We start from the raw sequence: 23,000 nt of genomic DNA, 5'->3' as shown, positions 1-23,000 counted from the left end.
AATTGGCACAGTTTGGACTTTGTGTGGTCCAAAACTTGTATTTATTGTATCTTTATAACTGGCTCAGAAATGGTCCTGAAGGGCATAACGTGTTGTAACAATTAACTGGATGCTCAATGATTAATTTCTCTTTTTGATGAGAAGGGAGTACTCTCTCTTCTGTTGTACCTACTGTGTTCCTAACTCCAAGTCCTTCTGTAATAGTCCCTTTTGGTGGCCCTCAGGTGAATACTGAAGCCTATTGGAAAGCATGTACCATCGAGCCAGGCTTAACGGTGCCATTTTAGGAAAGGTGGGCACATTTCCCATGTCATTTCTTCTTTCACGCACTTTTCTGGGGTGGCATAAGGGCTGTACAGTACAGGTCATTGCTTCCCCAAAGAAGAGGGGTGGGGGGTGGACAATAAAAGTAAAAAAATCTGGGAGCTTTTCCTATCACTTCACTTAGCTGGTGTGAAAAAAAGAAAGCACTTTAACCCAGAAGAAAGTTTCCACTACAGAACTAAGGTGCTAGAGTAAATTACTGTTTGGATTCTCTGCCAATAAAGTAAAAAACTACAAAGGTTTGTAGGAATTAAGTGATACAGAAAATCCTGCTAGACGTGGTGATTTGGGGAATGCAGCATATGCATGGATTGATGGAATTATGAATTAAAGGAACTACAAAAAGCAGTATATTAGGTTCAGTAAAAAAACAGTTTTCTACTTCAGGAATTATAAGACAGTTATCAACTAATCACACTGGTTCAGTTTACCAAACAGTGAATATTCTTAAGAATCTACATTCTGTTTACCTATTACAGACTTTTGTGAAGTGTCTAACCTTATGGCGACTGCCACAGAACATGTGATTCATCTAAAGAGCCATTAAAAAAAAAAAAAAAAAAAGTTTTTGGCTTACTGCAGCATTTTTTTCCATAGTGCTTAATAATATCTTAACTAATATCTTGCCAAGTGGAACCAGCTTGCTGCTTCTCTACCATAATAGAGGCAAATGAAAAAGAAAACATTATCGTCCACAAGCAGTAAATGGATGTTTTCCCTTTCACAATACCCAAACATAAACCTTGAAATGAAGTTGTAGAGCCAAATGCTCACACCAGTCATTGGCTTGTGAGGTCACAGGCAAAGGATTAACATATCAGCGAGTGAAGACAGAGGACTGAAGACAGAGATTGGGTTTAGCAAAGAATTAAGGGCAAAAAAAATATGTCCATTTGAGCTTTCTTTTCTATTAATAGAATTTACACAAGCAAATTATGCTTCTTTCAGCTGCTGTAATTTAAGACCATTTTGCAGTCACGAGGGATTCCTACCCTCACTAGATCAATGGCAAAGAAGTTTCTGCCAGTCACAACTGCTGCAGTTGCTCTGTGACTATTCAGACCATACACGCAGCACTGCTTCCCTGCCCCAAGCGGACAAAGCACACAGCCACCCCCGAAGCAGGTCCTGTGTTTCAGTTCAACTCCCAGTTTCCATGGTGACATGCCCATGCATCTTTGAAATTCATTTTGAGTGAACATTCATGCCAGTAAGCCTCAGAAACTGAACGGTCACAGAAAACAAAAGGTGCATAAACCCAGTCAGAACAAAGTCTTTCAGTTACTGAAATATTCCCTCAAAATGTTTCATTGTGTATGCCAAGATTCAGTTGTAAGTGAGAAAAACCTCTAGCAGAACAGCTTCCACGACTGCAATGGGGAATAAAGAAAGTTGCTGACAAAGTAGTGAAAATGGTCTTGTCTTTTAAATGAGCTCCACTGTGAGTCTTTAAAGTTTCTATGACACTAAGCATTTCTGAGCACCTGCTGGCTCCGGCTGTCATTCGTGTCGCTGGCAATATGGCAGTCAGCTTTCAAGGACAGAGTAAGGGTTTTTATTGACCTTTATTAACAATCAAAAGAAAGTCTGTGTTTAACAGCCTATGTTTAATATTATGGAGAACACTTCAACTTTAAAGGGTAATGCTCTTTTTGTGTTAAGTAATGTAAATCTGATTAAAAAGTTCTTCCTTTATACCATTATCTTCACCATCATTTGATAGTGACAGCACTATCAAAATCCTTGCATACGTCTCTATATATAAAATGGAATAAACTGTTGTGGTTCCTGTTATGCTGTAACCTCACTGGGTCCATAAGAACCTTATTATTAACTTCTCCCCTATCTTTCATCCACTGAGGAACTAGTTTGGTTTGTTTGACATACAGGTTCAGAGGCTTAAAACAGACCTGAACACAAACTGCTTCTTCACTTTGTGGGGAAGGTGAGGAAGGAAGAAAATTGTTACTTGAAAGGGGTAGAGAGAGAAGGAGGAAGAAAATCTAGTCATGCCAAACTATTTTGTTAATGAAGATAAAATAAGAACAGAGAGTAAATCTGCAAGAAAATCTGTATTTTGAGTCAGAGCATTACACAACACTTTTCTCATGTTTCACACTATCTGTTTCTTTCTAACCTGCCTCTGTATCAGCCCATAGAGAAAGACCTGCCCAAACACCTACAAATTGATTTGAAAAAAACCACAGCTTCACGTTTTACTTGGAAATAGTAAATATTTGCTAAAAAATGCAAGCATTTATTAATCTGATCTTTGGAAATTATTTTTTTCGTTATAGAATTTAAACAGGAAAAGACTTGGAATTCAAGTACTGCTGCATTCAAAATTACATTTGCTAAAGTCGTGCTTAAGAAGGCATGATAAGAAAGCACACTTCTAATGCGCGCATGGTAGCTAAATGACTCTTCCCACAGAGAACCAGTTCTTTCTAATTTCTTAAGACAGCCTAGAATCTGGGAAGCACCATGACAGGACTGTAACACAAATCTCGGAGGGCAGTCACCCCAGCTGCTTTCATGTGTGTAGCTCAGGTTCCTGCACGAGAGGGGTAATCACCCCCAGCTCCGAACAGAGAGCCTGGAGAGGCACAGGCTGCTCAAGCATAATTCAGAGCAGGAGCTTGGCTTCCATGATCTGATTCATCCTCTGTGGGAGGGTCTTTCTCTCTCTACTGGCTAAATAGTGATCCTGCAGAGAAATGCATCCTGAAGGGGGTGAAATGGGATGCCTAAAGCTAAGTGCAGACTACAGCACCTGTTCTAAAAGAGCCAGCACACTGCGTTCAAACCTGGGGCTTTATCTGATTTTAGTCTCTTCCTTTTCCCTGTGTATATAAAAATTTTCATACCATTATAGGATATATTACATTGTTACCATAATAGTTTCTGCCACAGGCTATATTAAAAACAAAAACAAACAAACAAAACCCCCCAAAAAAACCCAAACCAAAACAAACCAACTTAATTTCAAAATTGTCAGCTCTTTTTCTTATTATAAGAATTACTTTGACTTGTAAGGAGGGATAATTAGAAGATATACTCAGGGCAGTAGAGGAGTAGGGACCGAGCTGGCACTGCCCTTGCTGCACTGCCCTCTTTCCACACAGTGTGCTTCTTTCTCTTTTTACCTTCCAGCCTCTGAACAAAGTGGAAAAGTATCAGTAAGGCAAGTGGGAGAGGGACAAACCTCCCTGGAAAGGAGGGAGATGTTCCAAGATGGGAGAAAGGGCACGGGGATAACAAGACAAGCGCTGTTGGTGCTCTGTGGGAAAGGGACAGAGGGAAGAGGTTTATCAGCTGCTGCAGCAGGTGACTTTGCTGTGGGGCCCCTGCAGTCCCGTAGGGATTTTGGAGCTTCTCCCACACTGATGAAAACAGGCACAGCAGTAGCAAGGCAGAGCCAGACCCTTTTTTCTTCCTGGCTGCTGTAGTCATGAGGCTGCTCTATCCCCTGAAGGCGGACAAGCGGTTTACCGGCTAACTGAAGATCACACACATGTGCAAGTCACTTATTTCCTTGCTCAATGCAGGTCATTGCTTCACCACAACTACTTGAATCGCAAGGTGCAAAATCTGTATGTGGTAGGCTTAATATCTTGTCTCTGAAATGCTGCTGGCTTCAGCTTTCCTTTCCTAACATAGATGGATCCATAACAGGCAAAGCTAAAGTAATTCAATTTCAAACATGCAAGAGGTGTGTCTTGCCCAGCTCAGAAACCTGTAAGTTGCTTACACCCTGCTATTTGACTGTAGCACCTGCTGTTCAAGGAAATCAATACTAGTGTCACACAGCTTATTCTCTGTTTTTCCATGCAGGAGAGGTAATCCATTTCCTTGTCCACCGATGTTACGTTTTGGACAGGATACAGGCTGAGCACAGCGCTGAGTTTCCCTGGTAAGGAGCAGCCGCTTACACAGCCCCAGACACGCCCAGGCTTAAGGAAACGTGGAACGCAGCATCTCGTATGGGATGGAGGGGGGGGGGGGGGGGGGGGGGGGGGCAGACAGCTGCAGAGAGGGGACAGACTGAGGATCCCAAATTCCATCATTAGTCAGCTGCATTGATCCCTTTCCCTTTCCCTGACTTAGAGCTGTGCTCCCTCCTGGTCGCCGGTGGCCAGCAACACTGCTACCGTGTCAACAGCAGAGAGTGGTCATAACCCTGATGGTGCTCAGCAATCTTTGCTCCTCAGAGCCATTGCCCCCTTCAATAGAGAGTTACAAAGGTTGCAAAGGGTTTGAGGGAAAAAAATGAATGACAAGCAGCATGGAACTTGAAGATACTTACAGGATAAAACTAAGCTTGAGGAACCGAAAAAAAAAAAAAGTTCAGAGAAAATATCTTCCCATTATCCTGCAGAATGGAATATATTTCTTTGTAATTTGTGGACGATTTGAGCACCACAGAAACATTAAAAGCGATTAAACTTTGTTTAAAAAAAATGCTGTGTGTTACTAGTTTTTTTTTAAAAATATCTCTGTTTTCTCACAGAAATACTGCATTATTGTGCTTTGGTTTAAAACATGCTTGTTCACAAGTAAGAATTATTGATCAATATGGTATGTTCTACAAACAATACACTTTTTAATTTTACAAAAATATGCTGCTATTATTTAGATCTGTGCTCGTGACAACAGATGCTATGAAGTAGAATACATGGTCACAATAAACACATGGCTCAGGTGGGATTTTAAAATATCCTGTAAACATTTAAATGGCTGTTCAGATTCATCTTTAATTTCATGTTTAGGAGCTTTAACAGCCTGCTTGGGGGGGGGGGGGGGGGGGGGGGGGCGGATATCCATATGTGTATTTTTCATTTGTTTCTGTAATGACCATAGGAACATTTTAATATTATTGTTTCATGCTACAGTGATGACTGTGGGACTTACATTCAAACTATGACTAGAATAATATCTATTGTTGTGTTAGCGTTTGTCACTCCTGCACATACATAGTCATATCAATCATTTTTAGGAGGCTATAGAAAAGAAAAAAAAAAAAAAAGAAATAGCTACCAGTTGTTTTGCCCTTGCAGATGAGTCCTGCAAAGCATGGAAGAAATTCACTGTGAGTATTTTGAACTGAAAGAAACTGAGGGCAGTATTTTCAAATTGGCAACCAAAACACATTCACGAAGATGTGAAAAAGTAGTCTGAATTTCCATGGTACTCAACTTGGATAGCCCCCACTGGGCGCTCAGATGCTCGAGCATCTCTGTAAATTCAGCCATTTCTCTCCAGGCCTTTCAGCATTATTTTTTGAGTGCAAAACCGTGTTAATGAAGTTTGGGTACTTTGGATTAAGATTGGTTGGCACTTTAGGATTACATTTCATATCTGTCAAATTTGATCTTTCCTATTTTTTTTACAGAAAGAAAAAACATACCAGCACCAGGGTACAGGAAATGGAAAATATTGTGCACTCTGCACTCAAATATGTGTTAGTCACATAACTGTTGGTTGCAAATGTTCAACCCTAATGGTCTGGAACAAACTTTAAGCATTCAACTGAAGTGCAGATATCCGCTGTGCTGTTTCCCAACTCCTATCATGTGCTTTCCAGGCTGCTGGCTACATTTCCAACCCACATTTCTCTCACTTATCATATTTTTTAAATGAATGAATGAAATGTTTATATCACAGTCAAGTTGGGCTACTTGTTGTTTTTTAATTTATTTATTTTTGGTGTGGTGTTTTGTTTTTTTTTGTTTCAAATAAATGATGATAGAGAATGGAATATCTTCAATGCAATTTATAAAAATAACATATATGCCAATAACAACATTTCTGAGAGCTGGAGCAGTTAAAGTATATGAAAAAAAAAGCATCTGGTGGTTCGCTAATATAAAAAGAGACAGATAAACTCTCAGCCTCAGGCCCGTAACCTGACCTCATGCTGGCAAAATATTGCTACCATGTATAGCCCGGCTGACTGCAGCACAATTCTGTGTCAGTATAAACATACCTACTCAAAGCAAAGTTTAGAATCAAGGATCTAAATTAACGATATCGTCCTCACCATTCCTGTGCCTGCCAAAGGCTTGCAACCCCAGAGAGCTGCGGGATCGTTGGCAATCACATTTCAGAAAGGAATCCCCAGAAGTGCCATTCATCTTTCATGATCAATCAGAGGATGCTTTCTCAAATAACTGATGCTCAGATAAGAGTATCTTACCAACTGCATATTAGAAATGTAACAAACATCCAAAAGCTTTGAGTGTGCACACTAGGATGAAAAAAAAAGTACGTTGTGTAACAAGGAATTTGACAATGCTCCTAAGATTTTTAGTCCAGCCGCCCACCCTTATGAAGATGTAAGATAAAGGAGAGTTTCAGATCACTAGGTTTAAAATAGACTGCAAAATTTTTGCAAAGAAACTAAGCTCAGAAATGCCACAAACGTTAAATATGAGTGCAGGTTCATACCCTTGAACAAACCTGAGCGCAGGCAGGGTGGGTACCTGGTTCTATGATAAGCTGCTCACAAAGACAACAGAGGAGATACAGTAATCGGTACAAAGCAAATCATATCAGAGATCTCTTAAAGCTTAGACTTAGCTTTTTGACAGTGGCATCTGGTTAGCAGGACAATGACAGGGAGGTCAGAGAAGTTGTCTAGACTTGAAAATGCAGTTCCACTATAGTATGTTAGTCTACGTGTTTTTAGTGGAGGTTTTTTAGCCCTTACTAGGGCTAAAAGCTAAGAAACTACTAAGTTACTTAGCTACTTACTTCAGTAGCTGTGGTTTGTACTGAGAGACATCTCAGTGTTTTTTAAAAACTACATTCTTTCTAAACTAGATTCTAAATATAATTTAAAGATTAAAAAGCCAGTTGATTTTAGGAAGGCTCACAAATATCATGTGACATTGTAAACATAACTTCTGATATGCATGAATTCGTAACTACTCTTTTCCACAGCTTTGGGTCTAGTCAAATCTAAAGACAGTACAGCTCTAGCAAAGAGCTACACATCACAAACTGGCTTATGAAAAGCAGAGATGATTGGGAGATTCACATTAAAAGTGTAATAAATCCTAGAACTAAAGTGCTCATTGGATGTGCCCACAGTGTGCTTTGGAAGGATGTTGTTAATTTATTTCTGTAAACATAAACTTTAGCAATTATTAAGAAGGCCACATCTGAAAGAATTAAGTACGCTGCATGTCATGTTCTCTATAATATTTTAGGTAATGTATGAATGTTCCCTGCATGGCACTCAGATCTTAAGATTCATGATGTTTTTCCAAGATAAAGACTATTAAATATTCATTAAGCTCTCAAATCCTCTGTGAAGTGTCACATGTACAGATGCCTAAGCCCTGTTTCCACATTTTTCATCAATCAGACTGCAATATAAGTGTATTATAAACTGAAATGAATTTCCTAGTATTAGCAATTCTTCACAAGTTTGCCCAGCTTTAAAATTTCACAGTGTTTCCCAATTCTAATAACTTTTCCTATTTCAAGCCATCTTTATGTATATATATATATATACACACACATATATATATTATTCAGCTCTATAGATTATGGCATTCATACAACTTTTTAAATCTGCTGCCATTACAAAGCACCATTTCATTGGGCTAGATACTATCTATCATTTGGTTAATATTTATTACTGCTTGTTTAAAATGTAAAATTACATTAATTTTTGAGTAATATTTACATTTTATAGCACTACTGAGCTTAACTATGAATAGTGAATGGGTGGAGATCACCACCATCCTATGCAGAATTTTATAAATAAAACTTCTCAAGCAATTCAGCTCTAGGCTCATTTGGAAGACCTAAGTAGGGAAGTGGGCAGTGAAGAGAAAAAGCACATCTCACCCTACTCATCAGAAAAAAAAACAACCCAAACCTACAACAAAACTGATGACAAACTAATAGACTGAATTGCTTGGAAGCTGACCCATATATCTCCAAGATTTTACAGTTTACACAGTCAGTGCTATAAAGTCTCCTAATAAAAAATTTGCACACATCTGCAAGAAAAGACCACAGTCCATTTCCTTATCTTCCTTTTCCTTCTGTGGAGTCCCTCTCTCATTCAATATATATTCCTTGCCATTAAAAATGCCCTTTGAAAAATATTACTATGGTCATATTTTATTTTTTTTTTACATTACCTTTTCTCCTTTGATCCATAGTAATTCTTTCATTCTCTGTTTTATGATGATTACAATGCCAAGCAAACTGAGCATCTGAATACAGATTTGCATGGTTTTGTCAACTAAATAAACAAACTCCAAGGTTTTGATTTTGAGGAGAACACTCTGATATAGAAACTGAGATAATAACAAAAAACTATTTTCAATATAAGGTGGGATTCCATGTGTAAGCAGTACTCCTGAATCCAATAGGCACACTAAAAAGTTCTGAAATAAAAACTGGAATATTGAAAATCTTTCTCTATTTAAAAACAAAACCCCCAACAAACAAAACAAAAAACAAACCTTGAAAGCTGTCCAAAGGATTGTTAAAACTAATGACTGGCAGGCAGAAACCTGCCTGGTAACTTATATGTGCCTTGCCCTATTATTTCATATGCCTATTTTCTAAAATGAAAATAGTAATTTACAGTGTTTCCTGAACAGGTCATTCAAAATATACATTATCAAAGGGTAGAGTCAAATTACCCATACGGTGACTTTAAATTGCACCTGCATGACAAACACTATAATCATCGTTGTCTTTGCAGTGAAGAGGAAGTTACTCAACATACAGTGGAGATGTGTGGGTAACACACAATATAGGATATTACACTAAGTATGAAGACCTTTAACTAACAATTCCAGCAGTTTAAATTACATAATTAAATACTTTTTACAAGAAAAGGATAGGAAAAAAAGTCTTTTGGGATATTCTAGAGTTTTGGGGTTTTGGCTATGACCATTTTCTACTAATATTGCTGTTGCTGCAAATATAAAGACTTTTCAACACTCCCAAGTATTCTGCAAGTCTGGAAGATCTGATTTTCCAAGAAGAGGTGCAAGATGACTCGATAAGACTTTTATTCTTGATACTAGAACAATTAAGTACTGAGGTATGCAAAATACTGAGCTCCCCTTGACTTCCATGCACAGCTAAGCAAGCTCCCAGGAATTATGATCCGTGCAATGTTGCCAAGATCAGCAGTGAGCAGTTTGACTATGGCACACCTGTGACTCAGCATGGGCACAGGTAAAAAACATTTATGCACATGTTATCATATGTGTACTTTGCATGGTTGCTGAAAACGCAAGTACGCAAAAACCTACAGTCTAAACAATGATGAAATATAGAGAACACTTGGTTTTCCTCAGGGTCCTATAAGATGGATACAGTAGAATGAATATAACCCAAAATGTCTTTTAGAAGACTGACTATAACTTACTGCCCAAACTACTCCAGGAAATCTACAGGGATATGCTGATGTATGTAGATAGAGCTCCAAATGAGAAGAAATTGGCCCTTTATGCTTTCCTTATTTTACGTGGCAAGCTGATTTGTTTGGAAGTAAACTAACTACATTTGAAAAGGCAAATGGTTATTTATTTCATGGGAAATTGAACTGCATATTTATTTACACATTTTAAACACGATCAAGTACAGCAGTTTGGCAGGCTTCTACTGGGAAAGAAATGCAGAAATATTTCAGCAAATGGTGGTATGCATCAAAATTAAGTGTTTTTTAAAAACCATTACCATTTTAATGCCTGCAGATTGCACTATTCCTGACACTAATATACTCATGCCCTGAACAATCTGAATCTAATTGGTATTGTTATTTATCTGTTACTGCCAAATAAGAACATTCAGTGGACATGTGTGAAATTTTCCATTAAAATTCACATGAAGGGTTCAGTGTCATCCTGAACTATAATTCCACTGCCATTTACCTCTTCTTATTGGTAATGAACAGCACTCGATGCCCAGTCTATAAGAGATCAAGAGAAGGCATTTAGTTTATTGATGTTTTTCCCTGTTAAATAATTGCCTCCTTATTAACACTCCAATGGGCAAAATATATAATACATGGGATGGCGTTTAATCAAATAGGTAGTTCCTCTCAATTAACAGGCAATTTACATGAGATATACAAGAAAGTAAACGCAACACTTACATCCATATTTGTGTAATGAAATCACACACATCCTTCCCAGGGTTAGGATGATTGTAGCTACATGTTTCCTTGCTTCCCTACTGAGAACATGGCTTTCTCATATTTACTTCTCTCTGTTTTGTGTCTTAAGACTCTGCACAAAGGATCAACTGGGAACAAAACAGTGTCTTTAGGTTTCTGGTATTGACCTTGTGGACCCATGAGTGCTACAATTAAAAGAGAAGGGGGCTTTGCTCCCCGGGTCATTGGAAGTAAGGCCAGATTTTTGATCTGCATCCAAGTCCAATATGTCATCACACATGAACAGGAGAGGTTAAAAGGGCAGATTTTTAAGCATTTGACTGTGCAACGGCTGCCTGATTTGTATGCCCATAGTTTTACAGTTGAACATGCAAACTTGGAATTATTCACTTAAAGTTTTCTTACAACTTCGAAATTCTTAAATATATACTTAATGTATAAATAGTCAGATGAGCGAGTTGCTGTGCCTACAGATCTACATTCACATTCATAGCAGCCTGGGTTAACACTGAAATTAATGGTTTTTTCCTAAGTGAAGCTAAAAGAAAACATCTGAATTTTCATGCAAAAATGAGATTTACAATTAGAGAAAACTTCGTCTGTTCTACAAACAGATGAGTAGATCAGGTAACTTTCTTTGGTCAAATATCATAACAGCCATCATCTTTTCTAATTTATAATAACTTGTCTTTCTAAGGATGCTTTCTCTAGACATTTTTACTGCTCTTTAAGTATCAGCAATTAAGATTTGCAATGCTGAGATCACCAGAAGGCACAAACTGGTAATGTAACTGGTGCGAATGGCTGAATGTGTATTAAAATGGTTGATGTGTATTAAAATAGGCTAACGCATTGGGGCGATACCTCATCAAGCTGCAAGCAGCATTGAGATGTTTATTTAGCCAAAGACATCAAATGTAATGTCTAATCAAAAACACATCTCTGAGCAGCACACTACCTTTAAAACCCATACCAAGTTGTTTGGCATTAGTGTAGCTCTGATGTAAGAGAAAGAATGTCAGTTGACATTGATAAAGAAATAACATTTCTCTTTAGCAATTAACTATTTCCACCACTGAAGCTGCTGTAGAACATTCAACAGGCTATCTGAGTTTTCAGACTTAATGCTTTTTTTTTCTTTCTTTTTTTTTTTTTTTTTTCTTTATAAAAGGGAATAGCTTACTGGAAAATATGAAAGCATTTCAGATTTTTTAAAAATCCCAGTTTTTCTCTTTTGTTGACAGTGCTTAGAAAATGTGGGTTGACTTGTTTTTGATTGCTGCTTAAATAGAAGATTAATTTAATAATGATTGGGATATTGAATAACAACAAATTATGGTGTGGGACAGCCAAACCCTGACCCTAATGACATTCTTATGTTAATTCTTATTTTCTTTTAGGCTCCTGCTTTCTTAAATAAAACCTATATTTTTGAAAATCGTTTTTAAACATTGCAAATTATCCCAAAGTAGCATTTATTTTTTTCTAGTAAGAGATAAATTTACATATAGAGAGTGTATTTTATAGGTCTGTATACATTTAGTGCTTGACTCAAAGTCCACTTAAGTGTGTAGGTGAATTTCCATCGACTAAGTTTTCAGAGATGGCTGAAAAGGCAAGCCAGCTATTTACGAAGTAATTAGCATGTAGTCCTTTCTACTGTGTGATTTATTTGTGAGGATACTTTGATTTAAGTCCAAGCATCCACGATTAAAAGTTATAATTGGAAATGCTTATAAGAACAAGGCTTAGTTTTCATAACTACAGTAGGCAACTGTTCCCCTTGGTAACTATGAAATGTAGAGTATTTCTATACTATCAGTAACAGCATGGCCAGGACAGAGTAAGATTGAGCCTCCTACTCTCACTATGTGACCTTGTTGACTATGACTGTGACTTTGTTAGCAATAACACAGTATTTGTGTTCTGAAATGTCTTATCTATGTAACATTATATGGTTACAATTAACATCAGTCGTCATTTTTACTTCTACGAAGAGACTGCTTTTAGTCTTATTTTTCAGACAAGGGCTCTATAGTTGTGCCTGACACTGTAGGAACAAAGGACAGTGACTTGAATGAGTAACTTGTGACACAAACCTTCCTGAAGCAGAGTATTTGCATAGCTTTGGTTTGCAAACCTGTGCACAATATGCTGACTTTTCTAGTGTCTTTCAAATAGGTTTGCAATATTAAAGTGGGTGTATATTCAGCTAAATATTTACAAATATATTTTCCAATTTGTAATCAAGATTTGCAAGTACATATCACAAACAAATATATAACAGAATCCAAAGAGGATACAGAAAATAATCTTACTGACTCCGACGGTTCTGAATTGAGAGCCTACTACATACCAGATGCCGTGCAGATTAATCATTGAACACAGTGTCAGTTCAAGACTCTTATGTATATAAGGTTGAACCCTAATTTTGACTGATTGAGCCCATCATTCTTAAATTACAAGTATTAAGCAACACACTTGCTTGTAAAAATATTTATTGGTACTGAGGCTGTGAAACAGAAAACTGGGTCAGAAGATGTAGGTCTACAAAGGACTTTGGGTCAAATTCCTTAGCTGTTCTGCGGGAAAGTGTCCTGGGTTATAACAAAAATATTTGGAATCCAATGCAGTCTGCAATCTCAGATGCAATTTGTAGATTGTTAATGACAGTGGGTAAACGGTATAACGAAGAACTTTCCCATGAGAATCTAATAGTTCTTCTGGATTATTTCTTTAGGTTTTGCCATTGCTTGTGGAGAAAAATAATGGGTGCCTTGAGATCAGTTTGTAACTTACAGGGTTTTCTTTTATTTTTTTGTTCCACTGTGGAACATAAAATGTTTTTCTATGAAAAAGATCTTAGCGCATTATTTTTGAAATACTATAATTTTCACTAAACTCAGTTTCCAGCTCAGTGCTGTCCAAGTATTGCAGAATGAATTGTATTATTTTTGCAAGTTATTTCCTTTGACCTGAAGTTACCTAAGACGACAGACTGAAATCTGCATTCCTTTGAGAAAACCTGGTCCTGTTAAATTAAACTTTTCATGAAATTATGTCTGTTTGCAATATTTAAACAGATTCATAGAATGGTTTGGGTTGGAAGGGACCTCAAAGATCATCTAGTTCCAGCCTCCCCTGCCATGGGCAGGGACACCTCCCACTAACCAGGTTGCTCAAAGCCCCATCCAGCCTGGCCTTGAGCACTGCCAGGGATGTACGATAATTTGTTGCACATCTTCTCAGTAATCTGCTAAACGATCACAGAATAAGGCTGCTTGAATTCTGTAATGCTGGCACGAAGCACTCACAGAGTGTAACCTACATTGTATTTGATACGTCAAGTGCAGAAATCATGGCTTGATTTTGTTGAGTTTGTACTTTTCAGGCAGTGGGACCTATTGTTACATTTAAAGGGCTCCCTTGGATCAATTTACAAAGCACTTTCATACTTCAATCCCACAAAGCCAAATACAAGCAATTAGTCATACCAGACATTAATAATTTCCTTATAATTAAGAGTTGGTCAGCAGCAAATTAAAGGTGAATATTAGCACTCCAGTGTACTTACTCCTATTTCCCGTCTTAAAACAATGAAGATATCAAGGAGAAAAATTAGGAGCAAGTTCAGAAGCACACCTATTAACTTCAAATAGAAGAAATTTTCACCTTTATTTGCTAATTAGATATTGATTTAGTCTTGAAAGGGAAAGTTACAACAATTTTTGTTTAACTTACAAATTCTTCCTGACATTTACATTGATAGACAAATCATTGCTGTTACTACTAATGCCCTTTGTGATTATGACCTCTCTGCATAAAGGAAATCCAATTAAGAGACTTACTGAAGTACATACATTTGCATAAATGATACCTAGGCAATTCTTCAAATGTACCATAACTACAGTAAAAAGTCAGTGCACACAGGCAGCAAATGCAGAGAACGGACATTTCCAGCATGAGGGAGGAAAGCTATACTGGAGTCTTTCTCTTCCCTCAAATCTATGAGGGGCAACTTTACAGCAGCACTGGTGGGACCGACAAGGGTGCAGCACCGACTTCGGAGGTCTCTACTATAAACTCAGCTTCCCAGCACTGAAAGTTTTGAGAATAGATTCAATCCTCTCCCACTCTTCAGTCCAACAATTCTAAGAAGGAAACACTGTTTGGCATTCAAGTAAAACAACCAGATCTCACTGTACTGCAAGGAAACATCTCACCCATCCAGCAGGATTTCACTTCTCTATAGTTTTGTATGTAAAGCTTTACAGAGCATGCTCTTAATAATACTGCCTACTGCCTGTGTCCAGGAAAAGTCTTACAACATTCACTATTCTTTGAAATTAGCATAAACCTCCACTGGTTTTACATTTTTTGGTAGAAATTAATAGGCACTGCTTTAATTTAAGAGTATCAAACTTAAATGACCCCTGTAATCACAGAAATGACACTTGGAAAAGATCACTATATAAGATAAAGCATAACAGACTTGTACGTTCTTCAACATAACCTTGAATAATTCAGTTTTATTGCTTTGTCACAAACAGTTGTATAAAAAAAAAATTGAAAGGGCTTACTTGAAACAGTCATCGCAAGCAATATTCCCCGTGGTCTCCTTTATAGTGCGTTCAGAAACAAAAGCTGGATATTCAGTATCACAGGGCTCTAGGGTTTGTTTCAACCTCTGCGCTATAGGCACAGGAAAAAATATCTTGATGTTAACATGGGAAGAACAGCACACAAAGTTCTGAACAACATGAGATGCTGTGTTACAGAGCTCGCACAGAACGGAAATGTTACTCAGCTTCTGCCACCCTGTGAGATTTCCTAGGCAGTGCATAACACTATTTTTTCAATTAAAAATAGTTTATCCATGGAATGTCATTTTGGAAGACATAACTGTTAAAGTAGTTATTAATGGTTTAACCATTGCCAAGCTACTTTACATTTATGCACAAGCTTTTCTTCTTTCTCTGTAGATTCAAGATGAACTTACTGTTGTTTTTATTTCAGTGACACTGTGCATAACTACATAATGGTTATGTATGGGAGTTTACGTTTATATTTGATATCTAAATTGTATTACATATTACTGAAGCCAAAATCCTTTTTTTTTGATTACAGCTTGGAAACCCTTGCAGAGTTTCCACAGTTAGAATAATTCTGTGGGTGGGTGGGGGCAGAAGTGTTACTTTGCCCCAAACCAATGCTTGTTATCTGTTTCCCAAAATAGTAATAACTAAGAATCCACAACACTTTTAATCTGAAGCCATTGCAGTGCAAGGGAAAAGAAAGTGTCACTATTTACATCTTAAAAGTTGTAAAATCGAGGTATTGGGAAGCAGTGGGGCTGGTTCAAGGTCAAACTGCAGGACAGCAGCAAAGCTGGGAACTGAAGGCAGCTCTTCTGACTCCCACACCAATGTATCTGTTGGACAATGTCTCTCCCTCATTCCCTTTCTTTTCCCTCCCCACCCCTTCATTCTTCCTTAACACAGAGATACACTTGCACATCAGCGCAAATGTTAAGCCTATCTTAAACTAATTGCTAAGTGAGAAAACAAGACAAAGTATGACAAAAATAGATTACACTGAACAGGCTCTTGGACTTAACAGATCTTCCATTCCAGATAATCTGTTTCAGAGCCAGTGGCAGATCTGCTGCGCAGTGCCAGGGGAAAGACCAAAACTGCATTTGCAATCATGCTATAGAACGTGCATTTCTGAACTGTTCGTAATTTTTGTATATAATAAAAAAAAATATACACCCAAATGCTCAGATCTGAAGGAAGGTACTGAAGTTAGTCAGAAAAGTTGGATTTCTGATGTTTTCAATATGGTCATGATATATTTAACAATTTAGCATTTGTAAAAAAGCTGACTAACTCTACTACACCTTCTCCCTTTTTCTTCTGCTCTCCTTATCTGTTGCCAAGAATGACTGAAATTTATCACCTGTATTTTGGGTCTGCCCGCACTTGTATCAACATATGGCTTGTGTAACAAAAAGTCTGCCAAAGATCCATGGATCTCAGATTTCCAGCAACTCATTAGAGTCCAGAACATGATGGCATTGCCGATGGTTTAGGGCATCGGTTTCTTCTCTCTCATTTACAAATGTGATTGAGGTGACAAGATCTTGTGCAGAATTGTATTTCATACTGGGGTCTGGTAAATTGGCAGGTGTGTGGGGACCTTCTAGTATCTTCATAGTGTGTGATGCTCTATTAATGTCACAATGTGAGCAGGAACCAATTTCCCCATTAGAGGAACTGTTTTTTGGTTTGTTTTTGGGGGGTTTTTTTGTTTGTTTGTTTTGTTTGTTTTTTGTTTGTTTTTTCCCCTTTCTTTTCCTGAGCTTTGTTAAGCATTGTTAAGCTAAAAACAAATGTTCATTTGTCATAATTTCATGAAGTGGAGTCATAATTATGTCATAATGGTAATGTAGCATCTGCAGAAGAGCCGATTTAAGTATGGACTTTTCTCTCCTGCTGATTTTTCTCTCTTGAAATGTCTCTTGCTTTTGCTTTACTAACATGTATTGGTTTCTAAACAACTATTGCTTGCTACCTAACCAAATTTGAAGTGGCCAAGCAGTACTATAAAAATGGTGACATTCTAATGACCATGATGAGGGAGTATTTTCAGTACTCTTACTCATCAAAGAAATGGAGCAAGTGAATTATGTAGTTAAAACTTCATTATTAATTAAAACATGAATGAAAATCCCTCAATCACACTTGTCTTTAAAAGTGCAGTAATGATAGTTTTGTCTTTAGGAAAAGAAAGGTTGCAAGTTATTAATGCCTGTCTTCTGTAGTTAGTACATGCTTAAAATACAAAACAGACATTCATTTTCATGAGATGAAGATGGATGCTGTCTTTAAAGGAAGTTTTCCCTAACATTCCATGCAGGAGCCATTGAATGTTTCATGTCAGGATATATTAAAGCATGTTTGTACAATATACCTCTAAAAAACATCCAGAAAAGTTACCTGTTTCCTACACTGGCTGCTTTGCACTGTTCTGCAACCACCAGGGACTAAGACTGGAATACTTTCCCTTCCTCTTCGGACAAAAGGAACAGTTTTGCATTTTCTGGGTCTAGTACAGCAAACCACGCTGCCCTTCACAGCCATCAGTGACAGAGGCATTTGTCATCATGGATAGGCAAATGACTGGAAAGTTAGTCTTGGTTCTTAGAAGACCTGTCTGGGCGCTGCTGATTATGAAGCAGCCCCAAAAGCAAATAGTGTCTGACTGGTTCCGATGAAGCTCTGTTTGTGTGTGTGCATCCAATCTACATCGGGTTCAGTGTTTGTCTAAGAGAAGAACCGGCTCCGGTGTTGCAATGCAGTGTACACTTCACATCGGTATGGGAAAGGCTATACTAAGTTCATGCACCTATGTTTCCAGAAGGCTCTTATCAAATCCTCACCTCCAGCAGACACCCATCTCAGCCTCCCCTTCTCCCTACACATTTACAACATGTCAGGCTGTAGCCTGATACATGCTTTGCTATTTGCTGCTGTACTTTCCGGTTGCTCCAGGATAGACAGAATAGCTCCAGCATCTTACTAGTACAGGGGATACTGGAATATTCCAGGGCAATCAGTATGTTCCATTTTCCCGATACCTTAACTTCAGACAGGATATTATTTTGGCATAAGGACAGCCTAGTATCCAGGCAATGCAAATATAAACTGAAGCCTAAAGTAGCAATTTCATCCCCTGCTTTGCTGAGGAATATGCAAATCTGTAAATATGAGGCTGACTAATTCAGTTTAAATCGTTATTCCAGTAAATGGCACGCAGCATAATTTGCCAGTGAAACAGCCGGTTGAGGAGAGCACTGCTCTTGTAAATCAGCCTTTGCTTCTGAGAAACACTGCTGCGTGCCGTAAAAAGTCTGCTAAAATATGAGAGACAGTCGACATCGAACACTTCCATTTCTTATGGAAACTGTTAACATTTCATTATTTCAAATGCAGCCTCCACATTGTTAAAAATTATTTTAAGTAAACTGAATTTTAAATTCATCTTTAGTTTATTACTTTTGAATGTCTATTTTGAATGAAATGATAAAACAAAATATGGTTTTAATGAGCCTTGTTTAAAAATAAAAACATAAAATTTACTATCATAACCCTAAAAAAAAATCTTCTAATAAAATTATGTTGAGATGACCATGTTCCTGTGGACTCTTGTTGCAATGGCATTTTCCAGCATTACAACCCCCCTACATATTACAGCAGCTTTAGAAAAAATGTAGAATAAGCAGAAAAAGGCTCGTGTCATTGCTTTACTCACAAAGACTATTTTGGAATGACAGGAAATGCTTTTAAAAAACATATTTAATCATTATCTACTATTTTAACTTTTTCATTATAGCAGTATACTGTAGTGCTAGAGTACACACGAGAACTTTGTGGTTATTCATAGAAGATCGTAGTTCTTTCATGTTTTGGTAAACATTAACAACAACAACAAAAAAAAGATGCTGACATGGGAGACAAACTATTGTTATCAGATGTCTAACATTTAATTTAAACATTTAGTGCACATGTGAACTTCAACAATCCAATTTAATTTAGACATTTCTGCCATTATAGCCAGGAAATAAAAATCACCCTTACCTTTTGCTGTTAGATCAGAGTGCCACCAACTGCGTAGATTAAATTCCACAAGGAACCTAGAGAAATTATTAGAGTTTTCATATTATCCCCCAGAATGTTTTTAAAACACTAAACTGGCGGTAGTTTGATACCATTAATCTTATTTTAAATAAAAGCTAATACAGAACTGAAATTCATGTCACTAGCATAACTATGGGATTATCAACTACTGCTATTTTCATGTTTTCATTGGATTGTATTTTACCACAATAATTTATTCTAAAATTAACCCCATCAATAAATCATAGATTTATCTATCATTAATTTAAATTACTGATCTTATTTGAAGTGTCCATGAAAATTCTCAATGCATGGCAGCATACGATATTTTTACAGTTGAACATTACTGAACATTATTTCTTCATTATGCAGGTACTCTGAGTGTTTAGTAAAATGCCATAGGATTAGAACTGTCCTGGCTACAGTACAGGAGTACACATGAAAGAATTGCTTATATTAATTCTGGAACTAAAATAATAAAACTATTTTATTTCTAGGAGCAGAAAAGATGATTAACGAGTGTCTAATCACGTCTAACTAGATGTGCAGAGAATGCATTTTCCCACTAAAATATACTGCAATTTACTTTGAAGAATGGCCTCGAATGTGTAAGTCTATCAATTATTGTAAGTGTGAAGAATGTGAAACCAACATCCAGTTTATCACATGAACATGAATCTACAATACTTATAAACACAGAGAGTTCCTGAAATTTTTGAAGCTGGTGTATGTTAACATAAAAGTCTGATTTTAACACGATTTCTTTCCCTGATAGTTACTTTGAAAGCTGCATTTAAGATCAATCTCTGCCCTCTGGCAATAGCCATCCAGTTAATTCTCCTTTACTTTTATTCCTAACTTTGACGAAAGCTCATAGAATTTACAATTAAAACAAAATTACTACAATAAAAAATTAGTTCTATTTCAATAATGATAAAATTCACTTAAATCTGCAACTCTGCTTTTTGTTAAGAACAAGAATACAACATATAGGTTAATAATAAGGCACATTTTAAGGCTTCCTCTTCTCCATATGATATTTCTCTGTGATTTCTTAGGCAATGTCTCTTAAAAGCAATGCTCATTATGTACTAAGTGGAAATGTTAGAAGAATTAGGCAAGGTAAAAAAAATTGGCAACATACAGAGTACACCTTATCTAGCATATACTGTAAAAGGTCCATCTGAACAGAATTTTGAGAATTGACAAACACCACAGTGAATCACTGTAACAGTTTTCGATATTGACAACAGCCCATCCAAGCAGCATCATAAACAGCCAGACATTTATGCAAAATTTAACAGTAACCACAATAATAAATTTGGTTTGCAAGTGAAGTAAGTGAAGACCACGAATAATGTAATAGAAGTGCAACTGCGCATTCGTATAGTCAAAATTTTCTCAGATTTTAACAATGTAAAATTGGAAAGCAAAAAATTGACAAATATTAATATATTTGAAATCATATAATAAACGCCAAAATGTACAAGTATTCATTAATCATTCAAAAGTAGAACTGTTCAGTTCATACAAATATTCATTAAGTTCTTAATAAAATTTACTTACAAGACAAGCTCAGTCATAATCCATTTTACTGCAGCAAAGAAGGCATTATAAGGCTAAAGAGAAGCAACGCATTTAATAAAAAGGTAAAACATGCAGTATTTATATCTTAACTGAATTCTTCATGTAAAGACAATGTTATGGACATTGAAATGCATGGGTAGCATGAGAAAAAGAATAATAACTTTTTCTTATGAAAAAGCAAATATTATTATATTGAATATTAAAATATATAGCAATGCCATTTCCTTTTAAAGTGGTTGGTCATATGCACAGATTATCAGTTGGAGGAGTTTTGCAAATGATTCTTAAATCTTTAACCTCTAGGGGTTCCTATTTCCCAGGCTATTGCTGGAGGAAGAGCTCTGAGCTTTTCTTAGGCTGCAATTCACAGGCTTGCCTCTCTATAATGTAAATCTCTGTTCATTACCTCAGACTAATTAGGCTAGGAAAAGCTTCTGAAGTTTGAATTTAGCTAAATGAAGTTATCTGTGCCATATTGAAGGCACAGTTGTAAGCACTTTAAAGTAGTTTTAAAGATTCTTCCCTCCTCCCTGTTTTTCTGGATCATAACAAATACAACAAATGCTTTGAAAATCCTGTCGTTACAGTACTTCTACTACATTTTGAATATTTTGGTTTTGAAAAGAATATCAGTAGGATTAGTCTTTTATGAAAGAATCTCAGGCAGAAAAGTCAGTTTCCAGAAATCTGGAAAAGAATCTACCCTTGTCTCACTCCTTTGTTAGGGTCTCCTAGTTGCCTAAAATTTTGCAGGCTTTTCAGATTCCATCTCAACAGAGTATTTTAGCACATGTAAGAAGTCATATTGACTTTAACAGAACTATTCAGATACCTGAAACCATTCTCTACTGTCCTGAATCAGCACCTTACTGCAGCAGTGCCATTTTGCACAGCAGTCACTGGCCATTTGTAGTGTTCAGAGACCCCAGATTATTTCTGCACAGGGCTGATAACTCATTGAGCCAACAAACTATTGTCTGTCAGTGGCATGAAAGACTAAACTAGCAAGCTAGCAGAATGCCTAATGCCCCAAACGGTAAAGATTTTCATGTATTAAGGACTATCTTATAGCAAAAGATAAAAAACTACAAGTCTTGCCTAGAGATTAAAAGAAAATAAAATTTCAGACCTGTGGGACATCTTGTTTATTTTCATTCCAAATCACAAAACCTGAAATTTCACACCCAAGTAATTAACTTTGTTGCATACGTTTGTTTTCATAATGCCAAATGATTTAGTGTAAAATAATACATTATTACTTATGAACAATACATATTTAATGTAAAATATACTATGTATTATAAGATTATTTTATAGAGAACTAAAACCAATTTAAAAACTCAATGTATCTTAAAAGTATTTTCAATAATATGAATAGAAATCAAGAAATATAATTTGTTTTGAAATTTTAGTAGAAAAACTTTTCATTACATTGATAAAAGTACATTCTCATGAAACATGATTTTAGTAAGACACAGCCTTTTCCACCCAAAGACTGCTGCTTCAAAAACTGCAGCAAAAACTGTAGGAATTTTATTCTCTCTCTGTACCTAAACCATCATTAAGAGCCAAAGGAATCGAGCTGGCTGTCTCTGTGGAACTGCTACTTTTGCAACAAAGAGGTCCTATGGAGAGTTATCTAGGATTTGAATAAATTAAACCAAGAAAATACTGTAAATAATAAAGTATCTGGATATCTTTTAAGAAGCAATCCTATACTGGTAAAGAAACGGACCAGATGATCTATAAATCTAGTCCATCCCTAATTTTGCATTTTTATCCCACAGGCTAAAAAGCTATGATGGAAAGAGGGGTCCAGCCCTGACACCTTTTTTTCCACAATTTTGGTAGAATGTTGTGATAGATCCTTTAGCAGGCATACAGTCTTTGATGCCCGTGCTCCACTTCAATGCTGTTAAAAATAGGAACTTTTTAAAAGAGTCCAGTCTTGTCCCTATACATATTCCTGTATTTGTAAAGCCATAGTTCTCAAAAGGAAGGATAACAATTGTGAACAAACGTTTTGCTTATATAGAAACTGTACTGAATACTGCCTAATAACTTGATCTACATGTACAAAACCAGGCATAAACTCAGGAAAAAAATACTTCTGAGGAATCTAGATCTAGCTGTTTTTAATGCAAACTGTCTTTATAATTTCTCTTTTGTCTTGGTTATTAGAAGTGACTTAACCAAGAGGAAAATAATAAAATAACTGAAGCTCTGCCCCATCTTTCATGTTGAACAACACAAAAACT

At 36.6% G+C, this 23,000-nt stretch overlaps 1 protein-coding gene across 1 annotated transcript in view; it reads right to left on the bottom strand.

Moving 5' to 3' along the window:
• The window catches only part of CACNA2D3 (calcium voltage-gated channel auxiliary subunit alpha2delta 3), a 492,915-nt gene that overhangs the window by 28,467 nt on the left and 441,448 nt on the right, over positions 1–23,000 (bottom strand). Inside the window, exons 33-35 of the mRNA XM_080385033.1 lie at positions 20,722–20,774; positions 19,117–19,172; positions 15,058–15,169 (exon numbers count right to left, since the gene is read on the bottom strand). Coding sequence (XP_080241159.1) covers positions 15,058–15,169; positions 19,117–19,172; positions 20,722–20,774 — 221 coding nt within the window. The remainder of the gene's footprint in view (positions 1–15,057; positions 15,170–19,116; positions 19,173–20,721; positions 20,775–23,000) is intronic.

This window comes from Falco punctatus (genome assembly GCF_963210335.1).
Source record: "Falco punctatus genome assembly, chromosome: 4".
In the NCBI taxonomy this organism is placed as follows: domain Eukaryota; kingdom Metazoa; phylum Chordata; class Aves; order Falconiformes; family Falconidae; genus Falco; species Falco punctatus.
The sequence above is the reverse complement of the archived record's forward strand: the minus strand, read 5'-3'. Positions and strand labels throughout refer to the sequence as shown.